Raw genomic sequence first — 20,366 nt, forward strand, 5'->3', positions numbered from 1 at the left:
TTCCCAATTCATCCAAATTCTGTCCAGTCAGGGCCAGCTAATTAAGTGGGGAAAGCGAGACCCTGGATGGGTTGCCAGGCAATCACAAGGCAGCGCGAGAACAGATTCCGGCTTCAGATATGGGAACCAGCACACTACCAATTACCGTTGCTATAACAATATCGGCACATAAGAGTAAGATGTCATTGAGCGAATGGCTTCATAGCGTGTTATCGTTAAAGATCCAAATCATTTTCGGGTTCGATTTTGCAATGACATGTTAAGCTTAAATGCCTGTCAAGCGCACACATTCTGGATCACATCTATTTAAATTTTCATCATGACGGCTTTTGACCCCTGCATCCAGGATGATACATTATCATGACATCGCCGTGGATTTTCACCCAATTTTTACAGGATCACCCTTGAAAATACGCCATAAAAAAATATAATAATAATAATAAATCCAACCTGCTCTATCAAAAACTGTAGGCAGGAAGCTGCCCGTAAATAAACCATGGCAAACTCGCACTGACAGAAAAAGACCCTTGAAATGGTGCGTGTATGTGTGCGTGTGTGTGTCCCTGAAGATAACAAGTGGCATCTCTCGCCCTGCTTCCCAGCGAGGCTGTCTCTAAGCTGTGCTAATCGATTGGCGAAGGAGGAAAAAGGGCGAGCTTTAATGTGTTGCATGTGAAGGATTTACTGGAGAGCAGAGCCTCGGAATCAATGGACTAGAAAATGCATCATTAGGATAGTGTCAAACACACACACACTCACACACACACGCACGCACACCGCCAACTTAAAGCCATTCACTCCCCCTTTCTCCTCTGGTGCTCGTCCAGTGAGGGTTGCAAAGAGAAAACACACAAAATGGACTTGAGTGTATGTGAGGTGCGCACCCCCACGTTGTAAAGTGCGACAATACACACAAAGCTTGGCTCCTCAAGACAAACACGCGCGTGCGTGTGTCCGTCCCAAATATCCAGGCCGCACAAATTGTCAACTCTTACCTCAGCCATTTTGTCAGCAAATGTTTGAGTGACCCAATTTTAGCTTCCCATTCTATGAATAATTAAATTCCCAACGACTCCTCAGGTGAACCCCCCCCCACCCCCCACCCCTCCTCACCTTGTTATACCGTACGTGGCCACCACTGAACGGTGAAGCAATTGCAGTGCAGATAGGAAATGGAGATTGGTGGGCTTTTCTAGTTTTTTCTGCCAAACTCATTAAAGCTGTTTAGTATTTCCCACAGGAACGTTCTACTGATCACATCTGTCTTTGCCTTCTCAGAAATGAATCATCTTCCGACTTGGAGACGATTTCGCCAATAGGCCTGCTGGGATCGAGGAGGACTAAAAATAGCACAGTCTAAACACGGAACAATGAATGACATAGTTCTGATGTTGACTCATGCAGGGATTGAGACCTCAAATGACTTTGGTTACACGATATGCATTATGTACTGTTTGCATGACCGACAACGGGGCGCAAAATTTAGCACATTTTATCCATCCATCCATCCATTTTCCCATTCGCTTTATCCTCACAAGGGTCGTGGGGGGGCGCTGGAGCCTATCCCAGCTGTCTTCGGACAGTAGGCGGGGGACACCCTGGACTGGCCGCCAGACAATCGCAAGGGGCATTTTACCAATATATATAAAGCAATAATTTCATGCAACAAAATTCAAATCAGATGCGTGACGAAGACATTTTGTGTCATTCGAAGATTGCTGGAAATGACACAAGATGAATTTTCCTTGCCGTTTGCGCACATTTCACAAGCTTCTTTTGTTGTCTGACTTGTCGCTCACCCCACGGTCAAGCTATGTGAGTTTTATGAGCCAGGGAGGGAGTGTGCAAGCAAGGATGTCTGTTTATTATAAACGCACTTATTAAGTTGCATGCCATGTATGTAAGTGGACTAATTCCATTACATCAAACTGTTTTATTACGATCACCGATGCACATCAATTGCTTCTCTCGCGCAGACCAAATGCTTTATAGGACGGTATGACAAATGTGCTTTTATACTGGAAAGTCACTGAAGGATGGCAAGCTATATGACTCCAGCGTTTGCCCGGTAAAGCTGCTTTTGTCAATGTACGTTTTTTTTTTTTTTTTTTGGAATGGCCCCAATTGTCTCATTCAAGAAACTGCTTAACTAAAGAGATGACTCAGCCTGGACTTTGACACCTTCTAGCGTGCCATATTTTTGCTCCCCCTATGGCCTGAGTCTGCTAAAATGGGATGATAATAGGTCAATTACAATACATAACAGTTATGATACAAAATCAGTTTGGAGCAATATTTTTTTTACAGTAGATTTCATTATACTCTGATGGGATCTATTGGAAGATCTATCTATATCTATATCTAGCACGGTTGTCGACTGGTTAGCATGTCCGCCTCACAGTGCAGAGGTGCAGGGTTTGATTCCGGCTCCGGTCTTCCTGCGTGGGTTTTCTCCGGGTACTCCGGTTTCCTCCCACATAGCAAAACCATGCACGGCAGGTTAATGGTGATTGTGAGCGCGAATGGTTGTTTGTCGACGTGTGCCCTGCGATTGGCTGCCAAACTGTTCAGGGTGTACCCCGCCTACTGTTCGAAGACAGCTGGGATGGGATGCAGCATGCCCTGCGACCCTTGTGAGGATAAAGCGCAATAGACAATGGATGGATGGATGGAAGAATGGATTGATGGATGTCCACTCCAGTCCTATAGGGGGCAGTAATGGGCATTCTAAAGCTATTGCCACATGGCCGGAAAGCAACCATTTAGACAAACAAAACTTACACTTCCATCTTCACACTTCAGTGAACCGAAGAAACATGTTTGGGAAATGAGAGGCAAAGCCACGCAAGCATAGGACGAACAGGCAAGCTTCTGGTATGCCAACCACGATTCCGCCGTGCTGCTTGTAAACACCTCGTGCTGTGAAACCATACAAACTCAAGTGATAAAAGAAGTGTTTTCTTTCTAGCCTCCTTCATAATATGACATTAAAATGTAAATTCCCATCTCTGACCCAATTAGAGGCAGTTGAACAGATGGATGTACGCTATAAGTCGGGAACACATGTCGAGGGGTCGGGCCCATTACTCAAAAGTCGGTCTGCGGAGGAATCAGATGTGTCAGGGAGGACGTAAAGTCTGGGGCACGGGAGCGCTCCCATGTCTTGTCCCCTGGGTAAAACACTTACAGGATAAACACTCCCATTAATATTCTTCTGTGCGCCTCTCCACTCGGCTCGCCCGTCTTCTCCTTCCCTTTCCCCCGTCCTATTATCCTGCCTCGGCGGACATCCCGTCCTGTCCCGTCCCGTCCTCCTTGCCAACGTGCAAAAGCTGGAGATGAGAGGACGATCTGAACGCAGGAGGGGGAACATGAATCATTACACTTCCTGTTGTTCCACGCCGTCCGGGGGAGGAAGAGCGACGATGCCCGGGGGGCCCCGATTGATTCCGGAGATTTAATTGGGTTTATTAGCCAAGATGTTGGGCCCCGCGAGGAGGCTCCCAGAGGCCACCGGCTTCCTCCCGTCCCTCCCTCCCTCCCTCCCTCACCCGTTCTCTCTCTTCTGAAGGAGAACTCCTGCGTAATTGTTTTCCCTCCATCTTCTATGTCATTGTCAGATGGGTCCTGCGGGATTATTAGCAACCCCAGGTCCCTCAATAATTCATCCAGAGCTATTTATACACAGATGGAGAGTCCTCTAAAGTCTCCCCCAGTGAGCTTATCTGACGCTGAGACAGACAGAGAGCGAGAGACACAGAGAGAGAGAGAGAGAGAGAGAGAGAGAGAGAGAGAGAGAAACAGGGCTACAAAGGGAATGCAGGCGAGCGATAGACAGAGAGAAAATGGGAGTGACACACAAAGACAGTAAGAAGGATGGAGAGAGGCAAATCACAAAAAGAAAATGCAAAGAGGAGCAAAAGCGAGTGTGACAGTGAATAAAAGAGCAAGAGCCAGCGACGGCAACCACGTTTTAGGTAGACACAATGACAACTTTTGTGGGGTTTCAAGGAGAAACTCTGCCTTGCCAACGTGAACAAAAGCACCATCCCGGGAATAACATACCCTCACAGAACACTTTAATGGATTTTAATCTTCCCCCGCCCCCCTTTACCCCATTTAACACAATTAGGATGTTTGCAAAGCTAACGTGGACCGGTTGTCACTCGCCATATAGGAAGGACACATGAAAGACATTCAGCCATTTTCCATATACCTACAGAGTAACATCCGTCCTCTACAATGTCGCAAAACCAACAAACCATCCGCCAGCCATTCCTGAAACCACTTCAGAATTTACCAACACACCAAGTTAAATTATTCGCGTTACACAGCATATGAAGTGTCTTCTGATCCCAGAGCAGGCAGGTATAAGTCTTAAAGATAAAGCGCCGTACGCATTTGGAAGTGGTCGATAAGACGCGTGAGCAAAGGAGACCACGGGACCGCGGTTCCGATGTATCGACTCATTCGTGCGGAGCATTCAAAAGCATTCGGCGCGCAGTGAGATACAGCATCAGCTTCCGTTCTCCACGTGGGTCATCAGGCCACGGGAAATAAAGCAAAGAGGAGGAAGGCGATAAGGAGCACCCCCTGTTTGGATGAAATGGTGGCAAAGGAGTGGCAAATAGATGCTGAGCTTCACAAGACTGTCACAAATAATCGCTAATACTGTCTTTGGTAAACACGTTCCCAAACATCCACGCTTTGTCCCGAAGCGTCGCCAAAAGTTGCTCAATGTCACAAAAGAGAGAGGCAATCCCCTGATTTTCGCCATCATCGGAATAATCGACAAATTCAGCGTTTGCTGCCTTCGCAAGCATTCACCGTTTTGTGAGATAGCGCTTGTATTGCCCAACATTGTGCTGAAATTAAATTCCTCTGCAGTGCCTGAACAAAACTTTACAAATTCTGTTTCAACAGAGCAATGCGTTCAGTTTTACGTTGGCTGGACCTCTTTCAGCATCAAACTGTGCTTTTGTCAATGAAGTCAAGTCAGGTGTATTATTTCGTTCCGATTCACGACAGACAAGATCTCAAGGCACCTTACAAATGGAGAAGGTCTAGAACCATGCGCAGCACACATTAAACAAAGCCACACGAATCCCACATGGGGCGAGATAGGAAACTATATTGCGAAAAAAAAAATGAACAAATGCAAATCTAATTCTCAGTATTATTTTAAATTTTTTTTTTTTTTTTTTTAAATTGCTCAACTCAAAGTAAAATCTGTAGGAAGAGCCGCTGGTGCAAAAGTTACAATACATTCTTATTGAGTTGCTTGAAAAAAAACAAAACAAAAAAAATGTATGCCATCATTTTATTATATTGTATAACTTGGAGCATCATGGTCCTTTTCTTGTGGGGCATATGATCTCTTTTTCAATTTGAGCGGTTGTGGTCGTAATATTTTGAAACGTGATGCTGGAAGCCATATTTATCATTTTTCTTGCGGTGCTCGATGAGAGTGTGTGCGTCTACATATTATTGATGAATAAGCTGCAAAGGAAGCTCACCCCCCCCCCCCCACCCCACCCCCCCGACTCTCTTCCTCACAAACACACACAAATTGTGCTCCGGGGGGAAGCCATGTTTATCAAATAATGAATGTTCACGGACTCATGTGGATGCAAACACACACACACACACACACACACACACACACACCTCTATTTCTATCTATAAATTCCATGAACTCATTCCACAGCAAGTGGAGGGTTGGAAGTGGATGACCAGGATTCCCATCTCCTGTTCTGTGATTAAAGAACCAAACTAATGGACTCCGTCCGTCTCATTGGGGAACCTGTGCAGAGAAAAGGCAGCGATCTCAGCAACCATTAAATTGCAAATCCCTTATAATTTGCTGACGGCTTTCTGTCCAGATTCCTTCCCTGACTGAGCTGTGCATCGCTGAAGCACACCGAATGGTCAAGCACCAAACCCAGCTGAGCCCACTCACCAGCCAACCAGGTGAGCTCCGCCAGAGGGGAAATGCAGATAATAGAAGACCTTGTTTCTTTTCACACAATTGCGCGCCATGAAATTTCATGTCATTTCCTTTCAAGCTGCGACCCGATGCAAGAAAGCCTGGACTGAACACACCCCAGGAAACTCATGCGAGGATGCGGTCTGTGAATGATGATGAATCGTAATTCCGACCGCGAACCTCAAACGTATATGAACACTTGCGGATTTTAGAGCCCGCCCGTTCCCGAAAAATGCAACGTCATTTCTTATTCGATTCTCGCCGATGTTCAAACTTCAGCCAAATCTTCATCGAGCTAAAAATGAGCAAAGGGGTGCTGCTTAATGATTCGTGTAAGATCCCGGCTAATATGGAGGGCACACTTTGCTCCTGGGGTGTCTGAGAGCGACGGGGGTCGAATGCAGCTCTCTTCCAAAGAAGGTCATTCTCCTTTCTTGGCCCACGATGGCCAGAGAGTGTAGCACTTAAATCTGGCAAAACTCACCCTTATAAATTACAGCAGAGGGCAGAGAGGTCAAAGCCTGGCATGGAAGTAGGCCAGAAGCTATCAATCAGCTGGGGCCGGCGAGGGCCACATCTGTCTCTGGGACTCCCTCCATCTTCTAACTCTTTTCCTCCTCCTCCTCCTCACAGTCTTTCCCCACTCCTATCCCGCCTCCGCCTTGCGCTCACATTGTCCAATCTCCCCGGTGTGGGCTGCACCTCTTTTCACAATATCCTCCCTTTCCACGCGACCGTCTGCCTTTTGATGCTCTTGTCTTTGTGTGCGCCTCTCCTCTCCTCTCCGCCGTGGATCTCCCTCCACCTCTTTCACGCGTTCGCTTACATCACCCCGGTTTCAACATCTCCCTCCGTTTTTGAGCTCCGTGTCGTTTTTTACGCGCTCTTGCACCATCTCCCTCTGCAATGATGTCTTTTGCTCTATCTGCTCTCCAACCAGCATAATAGGATAAGGGCCTAACGTATCTTCCCTGAATGGGATGCCAATATGGTTGGAACGATGATACCTGATCTGCAAAACGCCCAATTTTGGAGGCAAATGGTATGGTTGCGAAGGAGAACATTTAAAATAAGCACCCGGCGCTCTGGCTCATTCCTTCGCGCCGCGCCAAACGTCACACATTTCTCGTGAGGAAATTTACAGTCGTTATGAAAGGAAAGAATTGCAAAGCTGCTCCGAGTTGCTAGCGTCAGATGTTCTTCTCGCATCTGCTCAAGAGAAGTCATATTTTAAATGAAGGATGCTGACTCTGGGAGTCTGAATCTGCAACGTGGTCTCACTCGCAGTGAGTGAGACAGCCCATAAAAAGGAACTATATTATAAGAAAGGAGCCAATGAGTTTCTAGCACCATTCACCTAGCTAGGGTCCGGATCACACGTGCCACAAAAACTCCCCAAAAAATGATGCACGGCTGTCAACATCGATGGACTAAGCACCATATGACATTTTGCCATTTGGGCTTGCCCTATCTTTCTTTTACAATAGTTAGTTTGACATCGTACAAGTGCCTGCTGTGTGAATTTCGAGGATAGAGTTTATGACGTGAAATTTAAGCGCTGGAAAACTTACCTACGACCATTTTCCCTGAATCGGCCTTGGTTTTGAATAATGGAGTGGGATCTTTGGAAAGACCTAACCCTCCTGCCCACCTTCCTCTTACAAGTCTACGTAGTGCATTTTTAATTGGACGCATGAAATAAGCATGAAGGCAGATGGTTACAGAAAAAAAAAAAAGTCTCAAATCTGGCCGCTTTTGCGTTCCGCGTAGCCACGGAGGATGGGAGATACAAACTGCAAATCCACAGAGGGCCAAATAAAAGTCTGGTTCGACACGTTGCACATGCACGGAGATCAGCGACATGCGTTCTGTCCAGGAGAAAAAGAGTACAAGCCTGAAGTAATCCCTATTCTTGTGAATCCGGCTGACAGGGCTCCGGATATGCCACTCTGAGTTACGATTTGCCGTTTCCTGGAGAATAAACACCGACTCGGCTTTCTGGAAATGATCACTCTTTTCACAATGATGTGAAATAATTGATCATCAAAACAGTCAAAGAGTCATTCGATAAAGTTCCAAACAAATACATGATACGCGGGGGCAGAAAGCACAACTGGAATGATTGCGCGGCGGACGTGAATTAATGGGCCACCGACACTGTTAGCGGTGACAAAATTAAGGTCTATTTTTCATAATACTGCTGCGTCATGCTGCTATTTCCTCATGCAAAGCTTTCTGCAGTGCAGGGCTGCAGCAGAGGGCTAAATTCATGTGCATAGTGAGGGCTCCATCTGCGCTCGCACGTTAAATATTCATATTACTGTTAAACATAGACGCTCGCAATTGAGCATTCCTCTTTAAATGGGAAGCCCGCGCGGTTCTATTGTCCGCGGTATAATCACGCATACATTTGGAGCATATACATAGACAAAAGGGGGAGGAGGAAATATGATAAGTGTTCAGGGTAAAAAAAAAAAAAAAAAAATCCATAAACACACAAACGGTGACACATTCCATAATATTTGTTATTGTAAGAGCTGCGGAACGTATTTTGATGGAAGAAAAAAAAAGTTTGGGATAATCCTAATCATCTAAAGCTATTTAAATACTCTTGTTTCCACTCTTTATCCCCGACACATGATCATGCTAGTGGCAATAAAGAAATGAAACCACACTGAACAAAGATGCAGCACAAAAATAAAAGTTTTGCACACGCCATTTTAACCACCGGCCAGTAGTAGTGCAGACAGGCAGAGCACAAAAATTGATTAAAGAAGAGGGACAAAAAAAATTAATAAAATCAAATAACTACCCACGGTGTCAATTTGTTCAAAGATAACACAAAGATGGTGATGCAAGAGATTGGGAAATGGAACCTATTTCAAAGCCCAAGGAGCAAAAAGTTTTGACTCCATCTATTAAAAACTTCAACCAAGGCAACGAGCACAACATGAGGAAAGCAAGACTGGGAAGCATATGGAATACAAAAAGCCAAATGTTGATGAAACACTGATTTCATTTTAAAACCGCTCCGGGCGATTAGTTGAGCATAAACTAAATGTGTAACGTTTGCATAGTAGGCTACACAAAAATAATAAACCAGCCCAAAAAAACAGTACTGTATCTAGTTGTGTCGATCAGCATCTGCTTTTCTCCACGGGTCAGAACCGCCATCCACCGAGAGCCGTGCCTTTGCCAAGTCGAGACATTAAGTACACACTAATGCACAAGTATACATTAGGACACCGTGCGATCTCTGAACTCTTTGCGTTAAATGTTTTCTGTGGCTGAATGAAGTGGCTCCCCAAGATAATGTCATTAGGGAATTGAATTCTCAAAGAGACGCACGTCAAAAGCGTCAACTTGTGGCCATTCAGTCTTCATTCTGCCTCACCACAGTGAAGGTAACGACGTTCAAGGTCCCGTTTCCTGGAACGGTGTGCTCGTTTTGTTTCTTTCTTAATGCAGGAATACTTTGATTATGTCAGCGATGTAAAAAGTGTCACCCACTCTGCAATAAATGCAGCCCCAAAAATAAAAGCATCTGTGCAGTTTGAAAATTATAACTGAACATGAACATGACTTTTTTTCCAATTTGGTCTGGCTTGGCTGATCTATTCTGGCCCGTTATTCACCTTTTCATAATGAAAAACAAACCAATTGGATCAAATTATGAACAAATGGACAACTTGGGGGAAAAAGTAGCATTGTTCGTCAAACTGTTTTGTTACGTGATCCATATCCTTGGTCGACATTTTATGAGACGAAATCAAAAAAAGTCAAATTTCTTCTGGCTAGCACAACTAGAGATGGCTAGAAACCTTTTGAATGGGAGGTCTGAACAAAACCCCAAAGTTATCAATGAGATAGCGAGAGGAATCTATTTAGATATATCCCCCCCGTCCCCCCACATTACATTCTACTTGCAGCAGGGCCAAGAGGGGCAGCGACAAACCAGCGCAATTAGATGACGCTGTTGCAGATTGGAACCATTTGGCGTTGCATATATTTCACTCAAACAGTTCAGATGGTCAAGGATTTCGCAACCTTGGCGGACGCCTACGCTTTCCCGAGTGTTTCGCTAGTTTTGCATACGCTATCTAGAAACTAACTTGCTCTTTCTCAGCCCGGCCATTCCTTTGCGTTATCCCCCTCTTATTTTTAGTTTTAATGTGAGGAGCGCCGAGGTCAGAAAGTATATGTAGGACTGGTTTTCGTGACAGGCTTCACGGTTCCACTCGTGCCATTAGCATGCTAATATGTGCACTAGCGCCATTCTTTGCCTTCCTCTTCAACTGCTCATTGCGACACACGAGCAAGCGGCTCCCCGCTCGGCCATCTCGCAGTTCCCCTGCAACAATAACAGACAACTGAGGCACCTTCTCCTCCTTTACAAATTAGGTTCACTGTATTTCCTCTTACTGCTCCGCCCTTTATTTGTTGTCGTTGTTGTTGTTGTGGTTTGACACTTCTGAGTCGTTCCACAGTGTGCCTGGTGAGAGCAGGGTGGCGCTGCCGGCTAAGTGTACTTTTGTAAGTAGCGCCGTCCTCTGTGACACATGTTGCAGTGCTCCCGACAAAAACACCCCAAATCGATGGCGATGCATCTTAGTCGAAACAGGACACAAAGTGGAGTCTGAGCGCGCATTGTAAGAGAAGCTGAGTGTCGTATTCTGGAAGGAGTCCACGCACGCACACACAAGAATCCCCAAAGCAAATGCAAGAGGAGATAGAGAAAGATCCCGCAGAGAGGATGATGCAACTGGAGTGAAATTTTTCGTCCGGTACGCGTGCTGCATTAACGCAGACCTGCAGGACAAAACGCAGGCGCGCACGCACACGCTCGCATGCACGCTCACAGTTTCTTTTTTGTTCGAAGGCAAATTTGGTTTTATCCTCCTTTCTGCAGATGGTGCTTCTCTAATGGTAGCCTGCAACATCTAATTGCCTGCAATAAAACACAGCATGAGTCTTTCATGTTTTTTGGCGTCGTGACTTTCTGGTTTTACCAAAACACGATACGCCCGATAATCTGTTGTGAGCCTTCTTCTCTGAAATATTCATTAAAAGAGGCTAAAATGTCCAAATATAGGCGATTAGAGAGATGCAATGCCCTTCATGAGCAAGTTTCTGTATCATAACGCATCTGCAGTATAGATAAGATACATACGGCCACTATTATGTTCCAAAATATGGGCATCGTCTTTTACTGTTTGAGTAAAATTTTTTTTTTTTGTCCCCCTTAGAGCAAACAAATTGTGAGACTTTGTTTACATCTCTCACCAAGTCAACCCTGAGCCCAAAACAATGACGCGTGAGCAACCTTTGAGCCTAACTCTCAGGCTCTGCAACGCCAACTGACCGAGCCCTGCATGTTGTTCATCCATGACCAGCAAAGGTACAAGAAGAAATGATGTTCCATCCAACCCCTCACTGAGAGAGAAAAACAAAGTTGCTGACGGTTGTGTTGACGAGGACAACAATCATGTTGATAGGATGATGCGACCACGACTTCACACTTCACAATCAGCCGCACATTTTTACATACAGTCCAACCGGACGGATTGTATGTACGTGTAATTGTAGCGGGGCGCGAGCTCGAAGGCTGCCCCTTGTGTGCTAACTGTGCGTCTCAGACCCGCTATGCTCGGTTGCTGCTGCAGCGGCGGTAGCAGTAGCCGGTGACCATTATAAATGGCCTCTATTAGCATGGCTCGGTCGCAGAGGGGAGAGAAATAAAATCATTGAGAGAATGTAGGCCTGCGCCGGTGTCCCGGCGCCCACTCCCAGACTCTGCAGACCTCTGTCCCCCCTCAGTACCCCTCCTCCCCACCTGCCCCCTCCTCCAAGCCCTCTCTCTGTTCCAAGGGGACAGAATCCTAAAGACTAGATTACCAGTGATACATGGAGTCATTATGGGGAGGGTTATGGCAATAGTATCACAGGCACAGCTGACAATGGCTATAATAGGGGTCTCTTTCTTCAGAGGCAGCATTACCATAGGGAAGGCTGCTTCTTCGGGCTTGTTGATACTGTAGAACAGGATAAGCAATGTTTATTACCTGCGGTAGCAGAAAAAAAAGAAAGCCGTGGATCAGTGAGCTGAAACTGAGCTTATTTCTTGCTAAAAGTGCATCCTTGTTAAGTTAAACGGGGCTAACAGTCTTCCAATGTGAGGCTCTACATGGTTGGTGATGACGACCACAAAGCTTTTTTTTTTTTTTTTTTCATGAAAGAGGTTGAAAGTGTGGAATCATGCGACATGTATGTACAGTTTCTGCCTCATACTGAATGGCATATGCAGACTCAGGACCACGAGGGAGCAAGATGATGAAAGGGCGTGAGGACAACTACAGTATATCAAAAAAAACAATTGTTGAGCGTTTTTAAGGACAGTTCGACAGACTTTTGAGTAGCTCACACTGCCATGGAAATACGAATAATACATTGGAATGTAAATAATAGCCAAATGGAAAACGACAATTGCATGCGATCGACAACAACAAACAGATTTCACAGAAGTGATTTGAAGAAAATATGTCAACCGCATGTTACAAAGAAAGTCTTATGGGGGGGGGGGGGAAACGGGGGCTTTATGCTTTAGAACATATTAAAAAAAATAATCTGGGCTGCGACTGTCACTTATTTGTGACGTGTGCACTCTCTTGCCTTCTCCTAATTTGGACAGTTTTTTTTTAATATAGAACGTGGCTGGAAGGTGTTTGAGGTCCGTGCAGGGAACGTGAGTGAGTCAGGCAGTAGCTAGTGCCTCAAGCTAGTTAAAATATGAGCACAGCGGGGACTCGCTAATGAAAGCGGGAAACAGGGCCGTATATCGCAGTGAGGAGACATTTCTTAGAATCAGCTGGTGAGCCATGCCAATAGTTCTGGGGCCACTGGTGATTAACCGTCCAACAGGGGGTGACCACAGCTGTGCTATTAATAAAATATACCCCCCAATGCAAACTCTGCTCCTCTGTCTCTTTTGTTCTCCCGTGCCTATACCGACCCTCTGAAATCATTTGTATGTAGTTTCCGAAGCCATTCAGCAGAAAGTGATTTTTTTTTTTTTTTCCTAATGTACTTTCCTCCCCTGGGAGATGTCCTGCAGGTACAGTGGATCAATTACTGACCTCTCATTAAATGGTGATTTGCCTTCCCTTGAGAGAGGAAAATAAAGTACAAGTGGAAAGTACCATCATTCCTATTGCGCCTAAACAAAGACTGGTCATTAGTATTACACCTCAAAGGCCACGTCCAATCAGCCGGAGACATTTGACATCATCTAATGAGACAGCCTCATTAATAGCCAATCTAAGTGAATCCGTTGCGATCCAAAAAGTTTTGACAGAATTTGGAGAATCGTGGAAAGCACACAGTTAATTATGGACAGAGTACTTGAGTTGCACACGCGAGTGCACGGGCGACGCGCACGCGCACTCACACTACGCACAGTGCTGCGGGCAATCAAACACAGCCTCCGGCTATTGCAACATGAAAACGTGAGTTTAATGGCCTGGATTTAGTCAAGTGAATCAAAGCACGTTTACAACGGCCGGACTACAAAAGCTGCCAGCACGCACGCATGCTGTCGTGACACTTTATGCTATTAAGATTTAGGACATTGACTAAAGTCCAGCGACGAAGCGTCATTCTGTCTTTGTTTTTGTTTTTTTCTTCTTTTTTTTTTGACATGTCACCCTGTCAGAGTGGCGCTCCTGACGCCCTTCAATGTGTGACAGATGCCGGGAGCGTCACCCACCTTTGTGCATGCCCGTGAAGCGGTCCTTGAGCACCGTGAGCTCGTAGATCTTGCCAAACTCCTCGAAGAGGGGCCGCAGGTCCTTCTCGTCCAGGTTGCGGGGGATCTGACCGATGAAGAGTTTGATGGCATCGTGGTCTTTCATGGGGATGGTGGCCGGGCAGCCCGCCGGGTTGTGGTTGTGGCTTAATCCGTTCACTAGCCCGTTGGTGCTGGCGGAGACCACCCCGACCCCGACACCGACACCGTGCACCGCGGCGTCCACTTGCCCGTTGGTTAAAGTTGCCATCGTCGTTCGGAGCGGCCAGCGAGTTGAGGGCGGGTTGCAACAGCAGCAGATGGCGATGATAGTGGTGGCGAATGAAAAGGCAAGGTGCGAGTCTTGGTCAAAATTCGCGTCCGAAAGCAAGCCGCGCCAGAGCTGATTTTTGGGCTCTCGTCCTATCAAAGCCAATATTTACATTGATAGCAAAACACATGTAGCGTGCGGCCGGCCAAGTCGCATAGCAGAAACGCGTGATGCCGTTCTGGTCCCGATGGAGCCTTTTGATTCCTTATGTTTAAGTCCTACTCAGAAAGTCGTTCATTGATATAATAAAAGCGAGGAAACAGAGAGAGAGCGAGCGAGAGAGCGAGCAAGAGAGAGAGAGACAGAGAGAGAGCGAGAGAGAGGAGTTGAGAGACCAGATGGGGGGAGAGAGAGAGAGAGAGAGAGAGAGAGAGAGAGAGAGAGAGAGAGACCAAGCGTGTTCACTGCCTATTTACACCCACGTTCCCTCGTCCCAGCTTCTTGGCGCCCTTTCATTTTTTTTTTTTTTTACATTCGAGTCGCTATGGGTGTCTTCTTGCTTTAAAGGAGCAGGACTGACTCCAACTCTGCCATAGCGGTGGGGAGGGAATAAGATAAACTCGCTGTTAAACTTGGTTTATGTCGCACACAGCTTCTCTGCTACCACCCCCCCATTTTGTGATGGGAAGACCGAATGGTACATTCCATCGAGGCAGAGAGAGGGTCTATAAATAGAGAACTATAGATGAAAACGGTCTTTTGTGCTCCTGCTCAGCAAGTGAAAAACTACACGATCACAAAAATTTGGCGTGCTCACTGATGTTGTATCAGTAAAGCTCTGTTCAGTAAAAGAGACAGTGTGGACTGGTGGTGTTACTGTTTACCGAACATTGCAGAGCCTTTTATTTGGCCGCATGCATCCTGCCCGCGTTGGAGATCCCGGACAGCTCCGCGGTGCTGAAACGAACACGTTACAGTCCAGAGAAGGCTTTTATTGTCACGTTTGTCATTTCTTCTGTCTTTTAAGTGTCATTGTTCATAACACCCGAAGGCGGTCACGTCAATATGTAAGTTTATTGTGTTATTCTTGAAGCCCGAGGCACGGGATGCGTGAGCTCCCAGAAAGGGAAAGTCTGTGAGCACCGCCGAGTGGCGTTCAGAGGGGGCACATAAGGTTGGCTCGGAATTTAATATCAGGCACAGATAGACACTTTGAATGATGCCGTTTGTTTTTAGGTGATGGTGCTAAAACAGCAAATAACCACATCGAATTGACCGAGATCTCTTCATTGATTTGTACAAATCTTGCGTTGTATTTGTATGCATGCTTTACTAACAGAAAATGATAACGCGGAAGCAACGGCTATAGACAAATGAGTGACAATTACAATATTGACATCCAAGTACGAGTGGATGAGATTTGCAGACAGAAACCTGCGTCAGAAAAGAACATGCTTTCCAAGACAAAGTAGACACTCAATATTCTTAAGAATACATCAACCGTATAAACATACATTGACTGCATGGCTACAACATGATCACCACTTGCACAATTCGAGAACTTGACCAAAAATTCGGCCTTTTCACCACTCATCATATTCATTTTCTGCAGTTATAGATTGAAAATGTGCAAAAGTATACAGTATCACACAGGGATGGACTATCTTTGTGATTTTGACCTGAAATGCGAACACTCAGAACGTAAGTACAATTCTACTCCGCGCAAACGACAATCACAATAATAACATTGGTAGATTAACACCCGCCTGACAGTGACAGTCAATGCAAAATGAGCATTCTCTTATCGATTGATTTTGAAAGTGGCGATCATCATCGTATGACCGGTCAATCTACTACTTGATCTATTGCCAGATATAAAAAGTATTGTTTGTTCTATGCTGATATTGAAAGAGAATCAGCGTTGAACCCTTTCATGCACCCTGTAACAAGATAACGTGATAAGCTGTCCACTGTAGTAACCGCTGTCCCTCAAAGGGTTCATCACAATATTCAAACCCGTGAACAAAAAGAGGACATCACAGTGGCTTACACCTCATATTGTTCTGTTTATCTCCTGTAAGTGGCGCGTGCGTGATATTGTTTGCTCCGACCAAATGCAATGCAATATATCAAACCACATCTAAAAAGCAACACAAAACTTCTGATTACAAACAAATCAGCGAGGTACAGTACATATTGATTGGATTTGAAGGTGTAAAAAAAAAAAAGAAAAAGTGTACGGTTGCTGTTTTCAAGAGAATGCAACATTGAGCAGTTTTATAGTGCCGCAAAACAAAATATGCACGTCTCACACACACAGGCGAGACATTTCGCGATGAAGATGCAATGCGTTGTCTGTATATTTATGCAAAGGTACAGCGTCTAGCGTGCCGACACATTGATCCATTGTTCAATTATGAGCCAAGTGAACATGTGCTCGACTTTTATACTGTTCTTTATATCACGAGAACCCCCCCCACCCCTCACCCCCACCCCTTTCCCCTCTCTACTGACACATTAGCCAACCATTATATAACAAAAGCGATACACCAAGGTGCCTCTCTCACCTATTTCTTTCTGCTCTTCCGCCAGCTAAATGGCCCGGTAATGTCATCTCGTTTTCACGGCATGACCGGGCCCCGGTGGGGCGGGGGTAACTTTGCTTTCTTTGGCATGACACCGCGCTCCGCGATCCAAGCTTTCCCCTGGGGCCTCTGCCCATTCACCATGAACTGCCGACTGGCCTGCACTCATTCCTGACTTGCCGTCGGCAATATTTTACATATAATGCGGCGTAACGAGAAGACACCTCATTTCACGAGCGCACCGTCCTGATAACTACATACGGAGTGTTTGGTCACAGAACTCATTTGAACATTTCAATTTCAACCGAAACGATGAGGGCAACAGATACACAATTGCACGTGGATTTTGAGATTTTGTGAGATTTACAGTATGTGTGAAATGAGGAGAAGCGGGATCAAGTCATGAAATTTCCATCCCGAGACCCAGCCCAGACGTCCGTCCATGGTACACTGGAATTCTGTCCGTGGTGCTGGAATAAAGAGCCAATTGTCCTCTGTCCGTGGTTCTTAAGTCATGTGTATTGCAATTCTTCTGTCCCTGGTTCCGAAACAAATCCACTGCATCTATCCATGGTGCTGGAACAAAACTCATGCTGTTTGCTCTGTCCGGGGTTCTGAATTTAGCCTGACACTCCCTTTTCTGACTCTATAGGCCAGGGGTGTCATTTTTGTCGTGGGCCACATTGTAGTTACGGTTTGCCTAGGAGGGCCGTTATGAATTTTGGGAAACCATATCAATTTTTAATCCCCTCTACATATTACACATACAGAGCACAACAAATTGATGAACAACTAGTTTTAAAATCAGAAGTCAAGAATAATGACTGTTATTGTGGATTGCATATGACAATTTGAAATTTTGGTTCAGAATTTATCAAGCATCATGGAACTTGACATGCTTGATTTACTTTCGCGGGCCACATAAAATGATGTGGCGGGCCAGATTTGGCCCCCGGGCCTTGACTTCTGTGCTATAGGCATTGGATCGACAAGGTGTAGCTGTGGTCACTTTCACCACTTTGAATAGACCAGCAAGGCAACGCCAACACAACATGATAGCACGAGCAACATCTTTACGGTTGCGGTTGATGTTTGCGGGTGCTATCGAACGTCGCTGTAAAACTCCGAGGACTTTCAAGTACTCATCTTGGTACATGCTCACTTTTGAATCCAGCAAGCAGCAGCCGGCGCCAAAGTAATATTGAGAGGATATTACCGATCTCGTTTAAGGAAAGCTTGTAGGTTTGCGGTGGCAGACTTTCCTGGGAAGCTCATCGAAGGAAGCAATGAGCTGTGTCTGTCTCTTGGCCCCTGTGCTTGTAGCAGGGCTGCAATGGAAAGAGATTAGTGCGGTGACATTTGACATGGATGGGCGTCTGCGCTTGTGCCGAGCGCCGGCTGTACAGATCAGCTCTGCTGACAGCTCCTCTCCTTCACTGACTCTCTGGCCCCAAAACGCGGACCAACACAAGCTTCTGCGCAACGCTGCCCGGGCAACGAGTCACACACACAAACATGCAAACAAACATACGTGCGTCTTAAAGAGACACAACTGGGGGGGAAAAGGAGAGCTCATTAGCCTAATTAGGCCGCAGTTCCTTTTGTGCGTCCTATGTCAGGAGCCATGTGGCCTCTCACGCAGGTCTGACAAGGGGAAGAAAAAAAAAAAAGTGTCTGGCTGGTGTCTAAATCACGTAGCTCCAAAAACCCATTTCCACTACAACAGATCAATTCCACTGAGAGATCACAAGGTGAGATGACCTCTGACTCGTGGCTTTGTTGGCGCACACTGATGATACTCAGAGGGCTTGACCTGGTTGTCAGGGTGAGGTGACACCTCCATTCGAGATAGGGAGCCATTTTGAGGCCAGAGGGTCGGACTCCAAGGAGCCATTAATTGCTCTAGGGAGGAAAAAGGGGCACACCGGGGAATGTGACAACACCTGATTCTCTGCTCGAGATGCCCCCTGGGCAAAGCAAAAGTCGAGAGAGGATGGATGAAGCGTGGCCTTTATGTCGTTTTGTCTGGTCTATATTTTCACACGGCTATATTTTCACGCTCTCCTGGCAGTGAAGTTGAAATGTTCTTAGCAGGATGTCTCTCGCCGTGTTCGGGCGATGTCGGCAGCGTGAATAGAACGGTGAGCATCAGCGAGCACATTTTCATTCGATTGTTCCAGACACTCACAAACGCTCGAATGAAAATGCACCGGATGCACGGTTGGTCTTCGAGTTCGATTAGCATGAGAATGCCTTCCGATCGCATCGAGAGAGCGTTGAATGCGGGAGAGTGCTCCGCGTGCCAGTCGGACCCGTCCGTCTTCCTCCCTGCCAGGTAGTGACAGACAATGTAAATACGGCAACAGCAATCTTCCATGTCTGACCCCTAATTTGTTTCCAGCATGCTTCTCTGAACTTTAACTCCGTGCCCACATATGTTCCGACTATTCTTTGCTCAGCATGTGGACTCAGCGGGACAAATTAAACAGTGTGTTTGAAAAAGACACATACCGAGTGAAGAAATCCATCAGGCAACAAGTCTGAACAAGGCTGGAGCGCCTGTCCCCCAGCTTCTGGCAGGCTCTAACACAAAGGGGCTTCCTGGCTACAGCTTAGCTCATAGGTAGGGAAAGGTCATTAATAATGAATACCAAATCAGCATCTGAAAAAGGTTACCGTTTTCAAACACCGCACTCTCTTCCTTGTACCTCCCTCGTAGCATTTATTATAGCCTTTTCGCTTTCCCTTCACTGTCACCCCTTTTGTCAGGGAAAATGTGAGCCACAGCTTCATTCCGCCTCTGCGGCTGGCAAGCAGGTAGATGACAGGGAAATGGTCGCCCGGTGTGATTCATTTGCACGCCGATCCAGTGTGATGGCTCGGGGAAGTGCCGCCGCGGTGTTATTTGGTTGTCCAGGACCTCGCGTCGTCGTGCGAGTGTGTCATGAAATGTTACACGGTCCAAGGAGACGGACACGATGCCGGGCAAATAGACAGATTTCATAGAGTTGAGAAAATACATAGAGAAGCCGCTTGCGCCGCATTTCTTGAGCCACCCAGAGCATTGGGTAAACATACAGTGACATATTTCCTGCAAATGCTAAAAAAGCACCATTGTGTTTTCACACAAGGAGAGCAGGAAAAAAAAGTAGGAAGTGTAGCAAACAGATTTTCACAAAGGCATTTGAGCAAAAGGAGAACCACTGACAGGTGTGAGCTTTCAAAAGCAATTCGCCAGCATCCCCTCCCTTCTTCGTCTTCTTGTGCTCGTGGAGCACTCAGAATTGTATTTATTTTTATTTTTTGCTACAGATCATCGTCTAATACATTCCCGTTTATCCAAGATGCTGGACTTTTGCTCATAACTTCTCAGGGATTCTCATGGAGGACTCCTGGAGGACGCGCGGGGGGGGAGGGGGGGTCATGCTGTGTGGTTGTGACCACATATGTGTGCACCACATGGTTGCCTTCAGGGGACCGTTTGATTGGATATGGGTGCTGGATCCTGTCGCCTATCTGTGAACTCTCCTTTAATCTGGATTTAGTAAGCCCAAAGGGAAAGACACATAAGGGGCTGAGTTCAGTATTGCCTTCTACCTCCTCCTTTCTAATTCTTTCATTTACGAGGCAAATGTGAAACTAGAGATCCAAATGCTTCTCGCCTGAACCTATACTTTTCAATCAAATCAAAATGGATGCAAATTATTCAAAGGTACAATCATATCCAGTATATATATATATATA

The 20,366-nt window shown here is 46.0% G+C and overlaps 1 protein-coding gene across 7 annotated transcripts in view; it reads right to left on the reverse strand.

The window, feature by feature from the left end:
* The window catches only part of celf4 (CUGBP, Elav-like family member 4), a 75,305-nt gene extending 60,571 nt beyond the window's left edge, over positions 1 to 14,734 (reverse strand). For 2 of the 7 annotated variants that reach the window (XM_019881340.1, XM_019881339.1), the window contains exon 1: positions 13,749 to 14,734. In XM_019881340.1, the coding sequence (XP_019736899.1) occupies positions 13,749 to 14,037 (289 nt within the window). In that variant the 5' untranslated portion in view covers positions 14,038 to 14,734. The remainder of the gene's footprint in view (positions 1 to 13,748) is intronic. The other 5 variants (XM_019881335.1, XM_019881334.1, XM_019881338.1 and 2 more) reach the window with 3 other exon arrangements.
* Between the last annotated feature and the right edge of the window lie 5,632 nt (positions 14,735 to 20,366).

This window comes from Hippocampus comes, unplaced genomic scaffold, assembly GCF_001891065.2.
Source record: "Hippocampus comes isolate QL1 unplaced genomic scaffold, H_comes_QL1_v1.1 scaffold68, whole genome shotgun sequence".
NCBI classification, from domain to species: domain Eukaryota; kingdom Metazoa; phylum Chordata; class Actinopteri; order Syngnathiformes; family Syngnathidae; genus Hippocampus; species Hippocampus comes.